The following is an 18,257-nucleotide window of genomic DNA, read 5'->3' on the forward strand; positions in this document are numbered from 1 at the left end:
GCAATCTCATACCACCGGATCACGTGCATCTAATCTCGGCTTCAGACAACTATCAGAAAACTGCTGGTATAAAATAATGACATTTTGAGGTCACCCAAAACTATGAAGTCTCCTGTCTGATAATTTCTGATTCTGTTCCTGCTCATTACTTCGTGCTACATGGCGGTAACATCCACATTTGAATCTACGGATCACGTGACACCGGTACTTATTACTCTAAGTAATGCACACCCCAAAAATTTTGTTGCTAGCACCAAGGAGCACCCATTGCTGAGGAGACTTTTGAATTGTGTGAGATTCATAGTGATGACTGCGTGTGAGCGTGAGATAAAGGTTGAATACGTGTGACTTGACAGGCCTGAAAATAGAGTCCTTCTACCAACTCTGCTACATGGAGCTAGAATATTCTATGATATACTTCAGTAATTTAAAACTAAACATATTTAGTATAACTAAATATTGCCGGGTATATAATCATAAAAACCAGCACATTGTCAAATACTTGTTAATGTGATCAAATGTCTAAGTCATCAATGGCGGATCCAGGATGGGGCATTTGGGGCAAATGCACCCCCCCTTCCTCGCCTGTGGAGGAGCCAGCCATGCTTCTAATTAAATACTGAACTTTATGTCAGGCCAAGATCAGTTTAGCTATAAAATTCATGAAAGTATGCACATTTTACTGGCATGTATTACAAATTCACCTGAAAACAAAGCGAACCAAAGTCAAATTAGTTGTGAAATTGTTACCCAGTACCTTCGTGCGTATTAATAGCCTCTAAAAATAATTATCGTGTTGCTGTTATATAAGACATTCAGAGCCTTAGACAGCTTTTAAGACATTACAACTGTCTTGCAAAGGCCAAAATGGCAAAAAATCAACAGTGAGACTTAGTAAAGAGGTGATTATTTCCTGCTTCAAAAATGCAGCAACTGATTATAACAAGAGAATCTGGCTCTCCCCAACCACCTAAAACTTAGCCTGTTTATGCCCCTGCCCTTGCCAGCTCCTGAATCCACCCCTGGTCATGTAATCTTAGTTGTGATGATAAAAGTTGCCGGATTAAAATAGTGTGACTAGCACAAAAAACTTATTTTCATTGACATGGAAACATTCATGCAAACAATAATCAGTTAAGTGTGAGCATAGATAATAGACACCTCAGTTATCTATGGTGTGAGCATTTTTCTTTATCCATTAACACTAAATCTTCAGTTGAGCATGTACTTTCTGTTGCATGCATTGCATGATAACCACACAGCTATACAACTCTGATGTCATTGTTGCTACACAGTCAATCGGCAGTGGTACAACCTGTGTAGTATAATACCATAATTCGCTTTAAAAAATTTTTGTGATAAAAATATTCTCATGATTTACGTGGATGACTGCTCTATTAGAGTAGCTAGTTCGATCTTATGTAAAAATTTTTGTGTAAGAAATTTTCATACAAATTTTGCATACAAAAATTGTTTTACAAAAGTAAATTACATGGTCAAGCATGCACTAACAGAACAAACTTACAAGTAACCACTAGCTAATGGATTGTATGCTGTAAAGGATTTGCTGTAGAATGTGATCAGGTGTCTGTATGCATGTCCTAGTACTTGAGCTCATTTTTTACCTTATATGGTATGTACTTATGAGAGATTAGAGATTACCCATGTGTTTTCACATACATAGGGGGACAAATTTCAATAAATTGAGTGAAAACCCAGTTTTAGTGGTTTTACTTTTTAGTAGCTAAAACATAGTTCTATTATTGTAAGGAAGAGTATTCTTTGAGAATGCTAAGCTAACTATAATGCACCTATCACAGTTTTCAGTACCCTCATGTGGGAAAGGAGGGGGAATAGGAGGTGGATTTGATCCAACGCTAAATATAATTCCCCTACCGTCTATACACTGGGGTGAAATTGTAGGTCTAATCCCTTCTTTCCTCTGCATGTTTGAGAATTATACCATGCACATTGCATGAGACTATAGCTAGATTCACTCCTATGACTAAGACTGTTTGTATGAAAATGTAACTACACATTTCAATAATTAGAGTGATTTATCTTCACATTGTAGGGAAGTCTGTGATTCTACCCCTAGAAGACTGCCGTGCTTATACAGCAAACACCCAACCTCACTATATGAGAAACCCATGTATATTGTACAATATGTGTAGGGATGATGCTATTATGCCAGCATAATTTTGGGGATATATGGAATGCATGGGAAATCAAGTGTTATGTTGGCATTTTGAAGCAACTGTATAGCTTTACAGTAAGAAAATCTGTGGTTTTGTATATTATAGCAGGCAAAATTCTAATAGAACAGTCGCATTACCTATACTGCTCTAATAAAGTAGTCAGGTAAGCTCAGAAATACTCTGATATAGTAACCAGCAAAAGAATAGTTTAAGCTCAAACATCATTGTAAATGATCTAATAATAAAATTAGTGGTGAATAATGGAAATTTATTGCAAGCATAATAGGTGATTTTTTTGTGAGCACTGCTAAAGTGCTAATGCTCAATTATTTTTATTTGTTTTATTTATTTAATTTTAATGTTTGCCTCAAACAGTGTAAATTAGGCATAGTTGTAGTCTTCAGTGTAATTTTTGTATATCCTAAACACTAAAAAAATATTGCAGAATTATTATATACTGTACACACAGTAGCAATATATTGAATGTGCAACTTCACCAACCAAGCAACTTTAATTTCCTAAAGCTGTTCAATTGACACAAAATTAATAGCAGTTGATGAATATAGTAACTACATGGATAATTATTCTAATAGAGTACTGACTGTTCTATTAGAGTATTAACTTCCTATGTCAATTTACTTAATTTAAAGCCATGCAATAATTTGACCATTCCCTGGAAGCCTTGGATATTTTCCAATTTTCTCCTGATATAATATTCCCAATTAGTTCATGATTTCTCCCTGATTAGTAGGAAAATTGGGCGATAATTTGGTGTCTGTCTTAGATCCTGATTTGTGTATTGGAATGATGAGATGCATTTGCCAATTGCTGGGTAGAGAACAAGGACTTACACACAAATTGGATAAATGTAGTAAGCCATAGGAGTGTTGTCTGATTGAGAGCTATATATAACAAATTTAGTTGGTTTGTCATTGTATGGGAGCGGAGCAAAGCTTTAGCTGAAAGTAATTGTCAGTCGTATTGATTTTACATCATAGGCAAACCAGCTGTGCTGCCTGTCTAGTGAACTATTGTCACCAAATTGATGGATCAGTACCAATTTTAGAAGTGCTGTAGCTTTTGCTTTTTATAGTGAAAATACTTTATCACTGGCCTACCTGATAGAATAACCACCTCTCTTCTGCCATGGTAGTAGGATTGTTCAAGATTGCATGTTACTAATTGTACATCTGTGTGTAACTTGCTTTATACTTGCAAAGCTGTGTAAAGTCTTCGTTTGCGAAGTTAACACAGTAATAATACATAAATAAATTAAAAAAATTGTACAATACTGGTAATTATATAGTATAATATATAATACTAATACAGCCACTGCAGCTATAACTAACTGGTGTATGTGTGTAATGTTAATGATGAATTTGAATGTAAATCAATATGCTTCAGCCACTTTAAAATGCTTGCTCGTCTTACAGGTAGAATAAAAGGTGGTGAAGGAAGGTCGCCACTGTAGACAGCACACTTCTTGAAATCACATGGATAATCTCTCCAGCTGTAGCGGACATGAGAGGGTGGATTATCAGCACCACAGGAATTATCAATAATGACAAAATTTCTAACTGTTTTTAACACAAATGATTCCACCCAGGTTGGTTGCCCATCCTTTATGCAATATACTTCAAAGCCAGACTGAGATCGGATTTCCAGAATATTGTCCATTACATCAGTGTAGTGTACTGCGATAAACTGTGGTGAATAATATGCTACATTGGCTGTGGGTCCTGTGTAGTATAGTGACTTTTCCTTGTATGCTACAGCTCTTCCAGCTAAAGCAAGTCGATATCCTACATCTTGTTTGCTTCTGGGATGGACAGAATGAAAAGGAGAGGTAGGATCACCCAGGTCCATTGCAGCAGCCATGAAGACTTCCTCCATACGAGCATTAGGGACATATCCATAATCGGCTGTCTGGTGCCAACGTATGTCAGCAAATCCATTCATAGTGTCATTACTGTCACCCACTGTGGAAAGCTAAAAGAGGATTGAAAGAATAGTATATTAATAATAGGGCTGAGACAAAGTACTGCAAATAATTTGGATTATCATTATAGACTTTGGTATTTGGATAGTATTAAGAAGTACTCAAGTGCTTGCTTGTCAAATCATGTGACCCAATTATATGCCACCAAGAAGGCTGTGGGGAGCTTGATTTATTTCATTTTGCTATTCACAAACATTCACATTGGTACTTTGCTGTTACTTGGAATATTCATAAAATGCTTCAGGTATTTATACATGCATTTGAGAGTAGCTACTCAATTATTAACACCTCTGAGTAACTAAAAATTCAGAATCCTAATTTACAAATTACAGCAGCAATTATATAATCACATACTCATCAATTACATTAAATTGCATAACTCAATTATTATTTACCTGAACAAATCCAAATGGAAACATTTTATTTGTACTTTTGTGACTTCCTTCATACCACTTAGCCCTCCAGTCATCAATCATTGCTGGGAAAGTACAACTGTATGTGTCAGGATTTAGAGTATTGGTTTCTCCTTGGTACCAGATAGCACCATATATGGTCATGTTCAGGAAGGGATGAATCATGGAATTCCACAATACTGATGGAGTAGTGGGGATGTCAGATCTATGTAAAAAATGTGTATGTACAGCAATCAATTATCAGAAAGTAAAGTATTCGATATATATATACATGAAATTGACAAGGAGAAAATATCCTGATCACCTGGCAGACTCCTGTAAGCGTTCAAGCATTAATCGGATGGCTGCAGGCTCAAGGCTGCCCAGGTGGATTTTTTCTCCTTTCTCCACCTTTTCAAACACACTTTATGTAACAACTTTAAACAGGCTGTAGGACCAGGTGTCCTACAGACCTTTAGCACTTGTACTGTAAAGCCTTAACAAATAAATAAATAAAAAAGAAATATAATCTTAATGGTTTCTCCTCTGCCATAGGAGATTCAGTTTTGAATGCAAAAAACATTCCAGACCTCATGGCTCTTTTGTCACATGCCTAGATTGCATGTTGCTAGGGATCAAGTCATCACTTGATATGGTATAAAGGGTGGAACAAAGCTGAAAATGAAGCAAAATGGTAACAGCACTTTCCAATAATTGATATTTGGGGCAAGCGCTTTGTCTGGCTGGCATCATTCTTTTTCTTTGATATGGTTATACATTGGTACACTAGCCATTGTTAAAAAAAGTAAACTAACAAATAGCCATATTATATTTAAGTAGGGATCGTAGAAATAAAAAGCAAGGCGGAAACAAGGGAGGTCATTCTACACCTCAGCTATATACTAGTGGACATTAATTCCTACTTCAGTAATATGACTGAAGTATATAGGAATTAGATGTCCACTATAGTATAGCTACAGGTGTAGATGACCTCCTTGCCTTTTATCCCTATTCAAATATATATAAATTTCTAATTTTTCCTTGTACAGGTACTTGTAACTAATTAATGCTGCCAAGGAACAGTGGCTTCATATTAATTAGTTGCACACAATGGAAAAGAATTTTCAAGCATCGATTGTGGGTACAAAATTTTTTTCCTCATATGTCCAGTTAAAATGGTAAAGATAAAAAGATCATGCAAATTGTGGTAAGGATTGCAAAACTGGTGTTACGTGTAAAGTAACAGTAGTAGTTGTGCTAGACATGTGTACTTATACTTTCTTGGCCACTTGACAAACTACCGTGAGTCTGATCTGTCACATTAATGCTGCATAGCTCATGGAATAGTCAGTAACCTAGCTACCCATGTAAAATGCTTACTTTAAACATCATGATCAAGATACCCTAATAGAGCAGTCACCCTAATACAACAGCTAGCAAATGTTGATGATTAAAGTATTTGGTAAAGGCAGAGCCTGTATACCAGAAGGCCTTATAAGGGTTAATATACACTCAGTCTCTTGAATTTACTCTCAGATTCAATTTCAGAAATTTTCTTGAAGGGAGCTTCCCCTTAGGTTGACATGCTTTGCATATTACATAAATATCACCTAGATACAGTATGTAGCTAGGCCCTGGCATGACGAAACATCTGGCTATGCCCTCGATGTACCTTGTGTATGTGTACATTCATTTATATTACGTACTGTGGTGGTAGGGGTTCATCATTTTCACATTTCTCCAATGCATCTGGAGATGACCACACCTCTATGGCAGTACCTTCCCAGCTAGTTGCTACAAGTCCAATAGGATACTTCAAACTGTCATAAAGATTTCTCCCAAAGAACCAGCAAGTTGCAGAGAAATAAGTCCAATGATCATGTCCAATTGTACCTATAGAGTATTATAGTGATTTAAACAACTTAACTATATGGTACTTTATGGATTGAAAATATCAAGACTAACAAAATGTTTGAGGATTGGCTTGATAATATTTCTATAGATGACACTCACTAGGTCCTGCCACTGACCACATCTGATTAATACCCAACAAATCAATTTCAGGTTTAGTCGATTCCTTCATTGATGCTGTGAATACCCTGATCTCAGGGTAATTGGCAGAGGCTGCTATTTCTTCTGTAGCATTGAACACCTTATGCATAGATACCATAATCAAGCACTTGTAATATGTTGTGTATTACTTACAGATGACACAGTAAACTGCATGTTACTCTGACCACTACATATCCACACATCACCAAACAAGACATCATTAAGTGTGAGGGTAAGATCTCCAGCTGTGGCTGTAATGACATGTGGACCGCCTTCTTGTGTTGGGTCCATTGTCACCTTCCACCGATATGTTGTAGGAGAATCTGTAAATATATATACACAAACAGTAAATGGTTAGTGTAGACATGCTGTACAGTGTGGTCTTCACATGTACACACTATACTAGGGCAGTCAGTTCTACACTGTCAAAGTTTCAATGTGATATTAACCGACACATCACCAACAACACCGTGTTTCCCTGCATGCATGGGCAACTCTTTATAGGAATTTTGGTGACTGGTTTTCATTCAGGTACCTCCTAAGCACACTAGCATGCCAATCTAAGGGGTCTGAGGGCATGATCTGCCAGATGCAGGGAAATGTTTGAAAGCTAGATCCTCTGAAGTTGAATCTGAGAATGATTCAGCAGTTTATTAAAGGCTAATAAATGCTTGACTCCTGTATTGTTCTTTTAGGATATCTTGGAGATCCCATGGAGCCACTGGCCCCTGAGAAGCAAACTCAACTCTGAGTCCTTTCCTGGTCATGAAAGTGCTGGACTCAGTTTGCTAATGTAGCAAATAGTGCATCACAATAGTTGCTACTCTAACCTTTAATGTAAACAGCATCATATTTCTTATTGTTGAAGTTCACAGTCACCAAATTGTTTACAGCATTATTACGAAGGTATCCCCACAAGGTGGCCTTCATTGGAGCTCTCTGTAACACCATGTGGTCATTGTAGTAACTTGCTAAACTGAAATCTCCATCTACAATAAAATAAGGAAGAGCATAGTTAACACTACTTCAATAAACACAGTCCATTAGCTATAGCAGAAGGAATCATGCTGACACTGAACAAATCTACTGTTAGGGACCCGCCGATTATGCTGGCGTAATTTTGAGCATAATAGGTACCTAAAAGCATTGAGCATAATGCCAGCATAATAGGTTAAATATTTGTACGATAGTATAAATTCTTGCTGGAAAAATGACAATTGCAAAATAAGATTGATATACTCTAATAGAGCAATCAGTAACTCTAATAGAACAATCATCAAACTGATTGTTCTATTAGAGTATATCGATCTTTTCTCTTACATGCAGCAAGAATTTATTATTTGTGTTTCAGCCACTCATTTTTTTCTTTCTATGCAGTGTTAAACTAATAGCAAAGCATATGAACTAAGGCATGAACATTGAGCATAATCGAGCATAATAGGTAAATATTGAGCATTAATGTAAGCATAATAGGTGAATTTTTTAGCAGTGCAGCATAGCATAATAGGTAAAATTATGAGCATAATCGGCGGGTCCCTATCTACTGTACATTTAAAGGTACATGGTATTGCAACTATAATCTGCTATATTAGCACAAGCCCAATATTTAGACCTGGGAACATGCATCTCATAAGTATTTATACAGCAACAACAGTTTACAAAAACATTATGTCTGGGAATAGAATTTAAGTGGTGACATTATTTCTGATCGTAGTCTTCTGCTCTTATTGCCTCCAACTTTGAGGCAAAAATGTTTTTTTTTTGTTACCAGTGCCTTGCAGTGTGATTACATTTATTCTCAGATAACAGACAGTTCTACTTAACAATAAACATGTAGCTAAATGTGACAAAAAGAAAGAAATTATAGCTGTGCTGATACTGGCCAATTAATAACTCCAACTGTAATGCCGGGGTGCTGGTAGACACATGTACCATCATACCAGTTGCTTGTATATATGTTCTATATAGTTGCAGCTAAGTCATTATTAAATAAATAAATAAATAGTAATGGAAGTAGTGTAAAGTGAGATGGAAAAAAGATAAACTATAGCAGCCAATTAATAGCTCTAACAGATGGTGCTGGTATGGTAAATCGCCAAGGTATTTGTGCAGGATTACTGGTAGATATCTGACAATTGCTGATGGTTTTCATCCAACAATACAGTAGTACTAGGGAAACAGCATCATGGAACATAGTTTGTGTAGAAAAAAATTGTGATGCTTGAAAGAAAGGTAGGTAAGCCAGTTGGAAGCCCTCTTCTCACTAGCCAGCTGCATTGAAGAACTGGTAGTAGGGGTAAGCTCATTCAGAAGAGAAGTAGCCTGGTGGTGCTGAACAATAATCTAGAACACAAGTGAGACTGCACATCTATACGATCACCAAGTGAATTAACAAACAAGAATTGACCTCCAAAGATCACACTGACTACACACATCATCGCACACTCACCATTTTCAGCAGTGTCAGCTCCACCATATACACCACACCATAGTGTTGTGTGAATAGTCACCAGTAGTAATATCAGCTTCATATTGCTATATAGTTCTGTACACCTACCAACACATACTGATCATTTATAGTAAAGGATTGGCATTATTGTGGTCACACTATTGTGGTTATAACAGGAAGCTGATTATATCACTAACAGGAAACTGATTATATCATAACTATGTTTAAAATCATTTTAGGACTTCACAGGAAAGAGTAGGCGATTGAGTTCTCCTTTTCTATTCCCAATAATATTTTAGATGGGCAGAGGGAAAGGAATTTACACACTATAATGTTAAGGTTGAGATGGAAGCAGTCCATGAGAAGTCACTTGGTTTGAACCCCTCTAAATCAGCTAGTCCCATCATAAAGTCTTTAAAGAAACAGCAGATTATTTCATAGGCCACTGAAAAATATTCATTCATTTGAGATAGTAGAGTTTCCGTTGGATTTGAAGTCTACTCATGTACTTCCAATGTTAAAAAAATGGATCACAAATAATATTTTCCAGTAAGTTTAATTGACATTATTTGTTGTCAAGGTCTTTGAATCTATGATCCAAGATTTCATGTTTAACCACCAAGTGAGTAACTAACAGGTTGTGCCATTCAGGCCACTATATAAATGTTCATAATAAGATGCCTTCTATATTTTTGAGAGTGGTGATAGTCACTCTTGGTGGATGAATGTCATATATTTAGACTTCTGCAAAGCATTGTGAGACTGTTGAAAAAAAAGGCTTTAGAAGAAGACTAGCTATTTCAGTATTATTTCAGTGATAGAAGACAAATGAGTAGTTGGAGGTGAAGTTTCTGATTGTATAGGTCTAGGAGTTACAAGTGGTGCTGTCTGTCTTAGGCCCACAGCTTTTCCTCATCTTTGTTAAATAATGATCTACCTAGAAGAGATAAACTCAGTGTTTGTGCTTGCTCATGACACTAAGCTGTTTACTGGAATTGCTGACTTCATTGATTATTATAGCTTTGCAGTATGTGACCAGCACTGAAGAACTTGTGCTGTATCCTTAAATTACCTAACCTACATAGTAAATTACAGTCTGATTTAAATGGTTTGTTAGGGAACAGCGGCGGAGGAAGTAGTTGATATGAGGGGGGGCTGGGCTGACCCAGACTTATTTCTATAGTTTGGTAAGGTGAGACCAAAAAAAACAAACAAAAAAAAAAAAGGTCACAACCAACTGACAAGAGCTTTCCACCTCACCAGCTACCATTTCTAGCTGATAAACTACATAAAAATCCTTACATAGCTCGCCACACACTGACTACTTTATTAGAGTGACTGCTCTATTAGAGTATCTCGATCTTTATCACGGTTTTCAGCCCCACTCCAAGAAAGATAATTTCGGTGTGATATCAATCTGAGGGGGGGCTAAGCCCCCCCTCAGCAGACCGAGGGGGGGGGCTTTAGCCCCCTAGCCCCCCCCCCCCCCCCCCCCCATTTCCGCCGCTTATGTTTGGGAATGATCTCATCCTTGGCAGTCATGCATATGCATGGCTTCAGCAATATCAGTGATGGCCAGCTGTCCCAAATCTTTGTGTTGAGTGTTCCTCCATGGCTAGTTGCTCAAAACTTCCTCTAGTTGCTGAGCAACTTGAGAAAGTTACTCAGCACAAAGATTTGGGAGTTGAGGTTACAGCACTCATCTTTATCATATCATCGACTTAGGGGGTAAGTATGTTTCTAATATTAAAGGGATATAGGAACACCAATACTACAGAAATGTTTGAATACTAATTCATGTACAACACATATTGGGGCCATCCATACAAATTATACACAAGACTCACAAAATCAGATAGTTTTTTTTGTAACAGGGTAAATAACAAATGGAACAGTTTGCCCCTCAATATAGTCAAATGATGATTTTAAGATAAACTTTGATAATTAGTTCTTGTACAAATCTGGACTAACAGAACACACTTTATGATATCACTAGTGTTACTGAGCACATATGTATATGTGTTACTGATTGATCTATAGCTAACTACCACCATCAGATGATTTTTATCCAATACATAAATGACTAACCTCCAGACATGGCCGGATTGGATTTCCCCCGGTGAATAGAGACTTTTTTTTCTATGATCCCTAAATTTTCCTTATAGCTACTTGCTTACTTCATATGGACTCATAAACTTATGCACAGTCACTCTCTAGGGTTCCAATGGATACAAATACATGAAAATAGTAAGAAGAAAATATCCTGACCACCTGGCAGACTCCTGTAAGCGTTCGAGCGTTAATTGAATGGCTGCAGGTTTGAGGCTGCCCAGGTCCAGTCATGGATTTTTTCTTCTTTCTCCTACTTTTCAAACATACTTAGTGCAGTTAATATAAACATCTTAGGCCTTTATAAGGCCTTCTGGTATATATACAGACTCTGCCTTTACCAAGTACTTTAGATTGTTACTATTTTCTACATGCAGCTCTTAGAAAGTATAATTTTATTAGATTAGTTGTGCATAAAACTTTTGCACCAAAAATATCAGCCATGAAACATATAGAATATGTGCCTACCACACTGGTCATGGTGTACCCCTTGCCCTGGATCCACCCCTTAGGAGACTTAGTAATACAGATCCCTTACCAGTTCAGAGGAATTCAATTAGACAGTGTATAAACATAACTGGTAGTTATGTAGCAACACCAGCAGAAGTCAGCAACTACAAGCCAACGTAGTTTTACAAACAGAAGCCCATGTAGCTATTCCAACAGAAGCCAATTCTAGTGATTGTCGCTTATTGAAGTCGCAGTGCATACATCCTAGTGATTATACAAGTGAATAGGGAGAGTATGTTCTAAACTAGTGTATACTAATGTGTCTATAAATGCTTCCCACCTCCCCGATCTTTCATGCAGTACAACTCCTGTCACTCCATGTCTACCTAGCCTAATCCTCTTCCTTTATGTCACACATATGTCTTTCTTTTCTTCCTTTGCCATTTCTTCTCTGTCTTTTATGCCTTGCATGTCTTCTATGTCTACCCTGTCATCCATGTCTGCCTTGTCTTACTTTCCACTTGTGTCTTCCTAGTCACACATGTCTTTCTTTACATACCTGTCTTCCTTATATTACCTGTCTTTCATATCACTCACATTGATGTCTTCCTTGACTTTCCTGTCAAATGTCCTTGTCTTTCATGTCATGGATGTATTCCCTTTCTTCACCCTCACATCACATTAACAAATATCCTCTATCTTTACTAAATAAGTCATACTGTTTTACAACACTGATGATATAATTATACTGATATCAATGTAATGCTGATTTATAGTGAGTGCCATCTCCAATGTACTGTAAGTACTAATGCTGACCTTCTTAATTCTTGGCTTTGTATTTGCATATACAGTGAAGCTTGTCTAAAGCCAACCACTTTTGGACTGAAATTTTAAGCAGGTGGATGCTTTACACAGATGGGTTACTCTTGCTAGAGTAGTCTGGATATCTTGGTAGATGATATGTGCAATCTTTGATTTGACAACATCTTCAATTAAGCATTAGGGTATTTCTGATCCAAGGGCAAAATTAAATAAAATTTATATTATTTTTTCATAGGTAAAACTTATTTGCTGGATTTGTTAAGTTCTACTTACTGTATATAATATTATGTAATTTTTATAGTGCACTTTATCTATTTTGGCATCAGAGAACTATAACATACTGTATATCAAGTCATATTGTCAATGGTGGCACCATCTTTGAACCTATAAACTAACACCACATATAGTCTGGGCACTCCTTGAAGTCCAGTAGCTCATACACGAGGGGTCGGCAACAAGCTTAAAATCTTGTAAGTTGATTCTTGAAATCTGAAACCTTTCATTTCATATTTTCCGGATATTCCTGGAAATTATGAGTGGTTGTTAACATAATTTTCATGTCTATGTTTTTTTAGATGATCAAAATCTCTGTGAAACTGATTGGAATTCTTGAATCTTTGTTAACATCTCATTGAAATCTGGTAGGAGATATTGTGCGCTAATTAGTTGGTTGCTGACCCCTGCTTGTACCTCAGCAAAAGCCAAGGTAATGGTTTTCTTCCCACATCACAGAGACAGGCCTGTAGCCAAACAATTAATCTTAGTCCATCAATTGAAAAACAAAGTAGCTATACTTCCATTAGTTAAAGTTGTAATAGTGTATACAGTAGTATATTATTGTATAATATTGTATATTATTATATTTATACTAGTCATGCTACAGGCAAATGAAAACAGGGGTGTTCAAACTCAACTACTATATAAAAAGAGGTGTTTGAGTTCAAATCCTTAGACTACTGTCCTATGTACCTTGAGTAGGTCCTAGCTGGTTGCTTAAATGGTCTTTTTCAGTTGGTATTGATTTCTTAAGCTTCAGCCTCCTTTGCCAGTGTTCTTTTGCTTGAGTTAAAGTAGTGCCTTTTTACTTGAGGTTTTCTGTTTAGCTGGGTTAACACTAACTATATTGTCATGTTCTTCTGTCTTCTAGTTTAAAAAAGTTTCTTTGGAATATGTTTTCCTCCATGTGCTCTGAATAGGATTGCTGTTTTTGTGTTGATGTACATATTAGGTTCTCATCCACCAATACTCAAAAATCAGCTTATAAACCTAATATCAATGCAGGCTGGCAGAGTTATATCTGTTTTACATAGTTGTGAATTTGGACAACTATAGCTTTATGTAGACTTTCACCCGGTCACTTCCCAAATTCCTGATTCCCACCAAAAGAGAAATTCTAGAATAAACACTGGCTAATATTAATGCAGCTGAACACGGGCAAGGTTATATTTGTTTATAAACTGTTTAGTCTGTTCTATAGCCATTTATTAATAATACAAATGATCTCTAATGATCTTGATTTAAGTTTGATTATTATCTTTGAATCTATGATTAAGATTTCATGCTTAATCATCGTAGACCAACAAGTGAACAACTGACAGGTTGTGCTATGTATGGGTCATATTAAGCTACTAAGTGTTCTTAATAAGATGACTACTATTCTTGAGAGTGGTGAGAGTCACTCTTGGTGGATGTTGTATATTTAGATTTCTGCAAAGTATCGTGAGACTGTTGAAAAAAATTGGCTTTGGAGGAAGACTATATACTTCAGTATAGCTATATATAGATCCAGGCTTATTATGTGCTGTAGATGGAGATAGGTTTCTGATTGTGCAGGAGTTACAAGTGGTGTCCCACAAGGGTCTGTCATAGGCACACAGCTTTTCCTCATCTTTGTTAATTAATGATCTATGTATCTGATGTTATTAGAGGAAATGAACTCAATGTCTGTGCTTACATGCTGATGATACGTATTTAAATGATTTGTTTGGGGATGATCTCTTCCTTGGCATTCATGATAACCATTAAATTACCTAACTGTATGGTCATGCATATGGGCTTCAGCTATACCAGTGATGGCCAATTATCCCAAATATTTGTGTTGAGCCTTCCTCTACTTGCTCAGCAATTAGAGGAAGTTACTCCACACAAATATTTGGGAGTTGAGGTTACTCATCTTATCATATCATCGATTTAGGAGGTAACATGTTTCATTTCATTAATTAGCAAAGCCCCTAAAGGGGTAAAATGCTAATACAAAAATTAAGTTAGTTATTAGTTAATACAAGTTTAAAATCTGCAAGGGATAGGTTATTAATGTTATTGATTTGGAGACTGTTCCATTCAGGTATTGTTCTGGGGAAGAAGGAGAATTTGTAAGTATCACAAGAGGTTTGAACATGGTAAAATTTACATGGATGATTTGATCTAGTTGATGTCAGTCTTGCGGGTGAGGGTAAATATTGTTCAGGTATTAATTGAAGACGATTTACAACTTTAAATAGTGGATCAATCTAAGATATTTATGATGACTTTGGAGTGTTGGCCATTTCAAATCATTTAGCATCACAGTTACACTGTCCAAATTATTCAAGTATTACATGGTTATTGAGAATAAATCTTGCTGCTCTGCATTGCACTGACTTTAGTTTGTTGATGTCTGCATGGTGAGGGTCCCAAATAGGAGCACAATATTCAAGTAGTGGAAGCACTAGTTGTTGTATGCTTGTTCTTTCAAATAAGTAGGGCAGGTTCTTAGATTTCTTGGTAGGAATCCCAGTGTTCGATTTGCTTTGTTACAAGTATTCAGGATGTGAGTTTGCCATGCACATGACAGTTTTCCATTGATCCAGACTCCAAGATATTTATGTTCTTTCACTGACTTTAGTTGAGCTTCATACATTGAATAGCTACTTGTAGTGTGGAGATGTGATATTCGTAAAATGTTATACATTTGGATATATTAAATTCTATTTGCCAGGTTGTAGCCCACTTGGATAGCTGGTTTAAGTCTTGTTGTAATGTTGTATGGTCTTCAGGAGTGTTTATGTTAACTATGTTTAATGCTACAGAACCTTTTGAATACTAATTTGCGTGTAGCACATATCAGAAGTCATTCATATAAATTATATATACACAAGGCACAAAACAGATGCCAGAAAAAGACATTTTAACAGGGTAATTAACAAAATTAATGGAACAGTTTACCCCTCAATGTATGTGGCTGAAGTCACACCTCCATTGATGATTTTAGGATAAACTTTGATAATTAGTTCTAACACAAATCTGGACTAACAGAACACACTTCATGATATCACTAGTACTACTGAGCACATATGTATACATGTTACTGATCTAACCACCACTCTCGGATGATTTTCATCATTTTCTCCAGGTGAATAGAGACTATTTTCTATGATCCTTTATTGAATTTTAAAATTCTTAATTTTCCTTATAGTTATTTGTTTAACTCATAACCATAAACTCATGCATGACTGTCACTGTTTTTTTACATGCAGTACTTAGAAAGTTAAGTGTAATTATTTGTGCATAAAACTGCTGCATCAAAAATATAAGTCATAAGACATAGAATATGTACCTGGTGATGGTGCACCCCCTAAAGTCTGGATCCACCCCTGAGGAGAGGGTGTATCCATTCACTGGACTGGACTACTGGACTGGACTACTGGGCTGGACTACTGGAATGGACTACTGGACTGGACTACTGGACTGGACTACTGGACTGGCATACTTTTGGTTTTTGCACATTCTGTGGTTAAAATTTATTGAGTCTCGCAAGCCAAGGGTCCTGAGGGAACCTACAGCCCACTACTAAATGCTGAATATGAGCAGTGGAGTATGCGATAACTGTCTTAATAATTTTGCTGTGATTTATTATGTCCTACAACACTTATTCCTTACCCTAGTGTATAGTAATGCTATAGGGAATGTATATCAGCAATAGTTAACCAGCAATCACCTCGCCAGTTGACAAGATATCCTTAGTGTGAGCTATAGTCTTGCGTGGCAAGACTTTTACTTCTGGAGAAAGGCTTACGGATTAGAAAATTTTTCAGCATGTGCTTAATTATAATCATTGCGTCCCGCGGCACTGAAAACAAGTCTGTTCATGTTAGCTCAATTCCTGAGCTCACACTAAGGATATCTTGAAGGATATTGTCAACTGGCAAGTCGATCGCTGGTTAATTATTGCTGATATACATTCCCTACAGCATTACTGTACACCAGGGTAGGGAATAAGTGTTGTAGGACATAATAAATCACAGTGAAAATATTAAAAGACAGTTATTGCATACTCTACTGCTCATATTCAGCATTTAGTAGTGGGCTGTAGATTCCCTCAGGGCCCTTGACTTGTGAGACTCAATAAATTTTAACCACATAATGTGCAAAAACCAAAATATACCAGTCCAGTAGTCCAGTCCAGTATTCCAGTCCAGTAGTCCAGTCCAGTGAATGGATACACCCCCTGAGGAGACTTAGTAATACAGATCTATATCGGTTCAGAGGAATTCAATCTGTATAAACATGTAGTAACAGCAGCAGAAGTTAGTAACCACCAGCCAACATAGTTATACCAACAGAAGCCAATTCTAGTGATTGCACTTATTGAACTCTACATGAACCCAGTGCACACATCCTAGTGATTACACAAGTGACTATATAGGGAGAGGATGTTCTAAACTATTGTCATATACTAATGTGTCTAAATGCTGCTCACCTCCCTGATCTTTCATGCAGTACAACTCCTGTCACTCCATGTCTACCTACACAGTAAGAACAAACTAGTGAAGATCACTACTAAATGTAGTGAAGGTCACTACTAATGTCTGCCACAACACTTCAGTACTAGTAACATTCACCTAAGACCACTTGTTAGTTTTGAATCTCCACATCATTGTTTTCCTTACTATAGCTATCAATGATTGTTTGTTCCATTGGTGGTTTAGCACAGCTGTCATCAAAGTTAATAAATGGCTATAGAGCAAACTAAACAGTTATATTCCAAATCACAATTAGTTTATAAAGATAACCTTGCCCACCTGCATTGATATTAATTTATGAGTATTGGTGGATGAGAACCTAACCTACTTCTTGAGTGCAACATGCAACTACCAAATATTTTAGGGTGGCCAAATCACTTTTTCTTGGTATGGCACTTATCGATTAAAATAGCAGGCAGTTATAATTCTAATTGATAAGCACTATGCCTCGTAGAATTCTAATTGATAAGTGCCATGTTGAGAAAAAGCGGTCTGGCCACCTGTAGGTAACTGGCAATTACCCTAAAGGTGACTGGCAATTATGAAGGAGTCTACGGGCAGTTCTAGAAAATTTGCTGACAGGTTTCCAATTCCAAATCAGATAAAGTGACTGCTTTACTTATGTAGGTCATTAGTAGCTAGTTAGCTATGGGAAGATCAAAATACTGTAGAGCACAAATATTTGACTAGGGAAAATTTGGATGATTGAGTATTTTGACAAGCAAAAGTTTGACAAAGTGCTAATTTTGGGAAGGAAATTTCATTGAACTGGACTACGAATTGTCAAATTCCCCCCCCTGTAAATTTTGCACTATACGTATATAGTAATTATAATGCAATAAACATTTTAGAGGTACTTATACACTAAAAGGTGCCAAGGAAGCAGTTTCAGTCATTTTGAGATAAATCAAAGTTATTTTTATGAAATGTAAATTGTAGCTCTAGACCAAGAATTTTGACTTCAGGTTTCGTAGGCTGTTCTTTTAGAATACACCATTCAAAACT

The 18,257-nt window shown here is 36.6% G+C and overlaps 1 protein-coding gene across 1 annotated transcript; it reads right to left on the reverse strand.

Annotated features, from left to right (window-relative positions):
* Window positions 1-3,374: 3,374 nt before the first annotated feature.
* LOC136242711 (sialate O-acetylesterase-like) lies at window positions 3,375-9,173 on the reverse strand. The gene is made up of 7 exons (XM_066034162.1): window positions 9,091-9,173; window positions 7,472-7,630; window positions 6,795-6,964; window positions 6,603-6,741; window positions 6,296-6,482; window positions 4,593-4,815; window positions 3,375-4,187 (listed from the first exon to the last, which is right to left on the reverse strand). Exons 1-7 carry the CDS (start codon window positions 9,170-9,172, stop codon window positions 3,543-3,545), a joined length of 1,605 nt encoding a protein of 534 aa, XP_065890234.1. The 5' UTR covers window position 9,173; the 3' UTR covers window positions 3,375-3,542.
* Between the last annotated feature and the right edge of the window lie 9,084 nt (window positions 9,174-18,257).

The sequence above is a fragment of the Dysidea avara genome, chromosome 13 (assembly GCF_963678975.1).
Source record: "Dysidea avara chromosome 13, odDysAvar1.4, whole genome shotgun sequence".
Lineage (NCBI taxonomy): Eukaryota > Metazoa > Porifera > Demospongiae > Dictyoceratida > Dysideidae > Dysidea > Dysidea avara.

Excerpts from the sequence above, each read along its gene's own strand:
- LOC136242711 (XM_066034162.1), bottom strand. The coding sequence starts at position 9,172 with ATGAAGCTGATATTACTACTGGTGACTATTCACACAACACTATGGTGT. Across the intron at positions 7,631-9,090 it reads AGCTGACACTGCTGAAAATG|ATGGAGATTTCAGTTTAGCA; the intron begins GTGAGTGTGCGA and ends ATTTTATTGTAG. Across the intron at positions 4,188-4,592 it reads TTCCATTTGGATTTGTTCAG|CTTTCCACAGTGGGTGACAG; the intron begins GTAAATAATAAT and ends ATCCTCTTTTAG.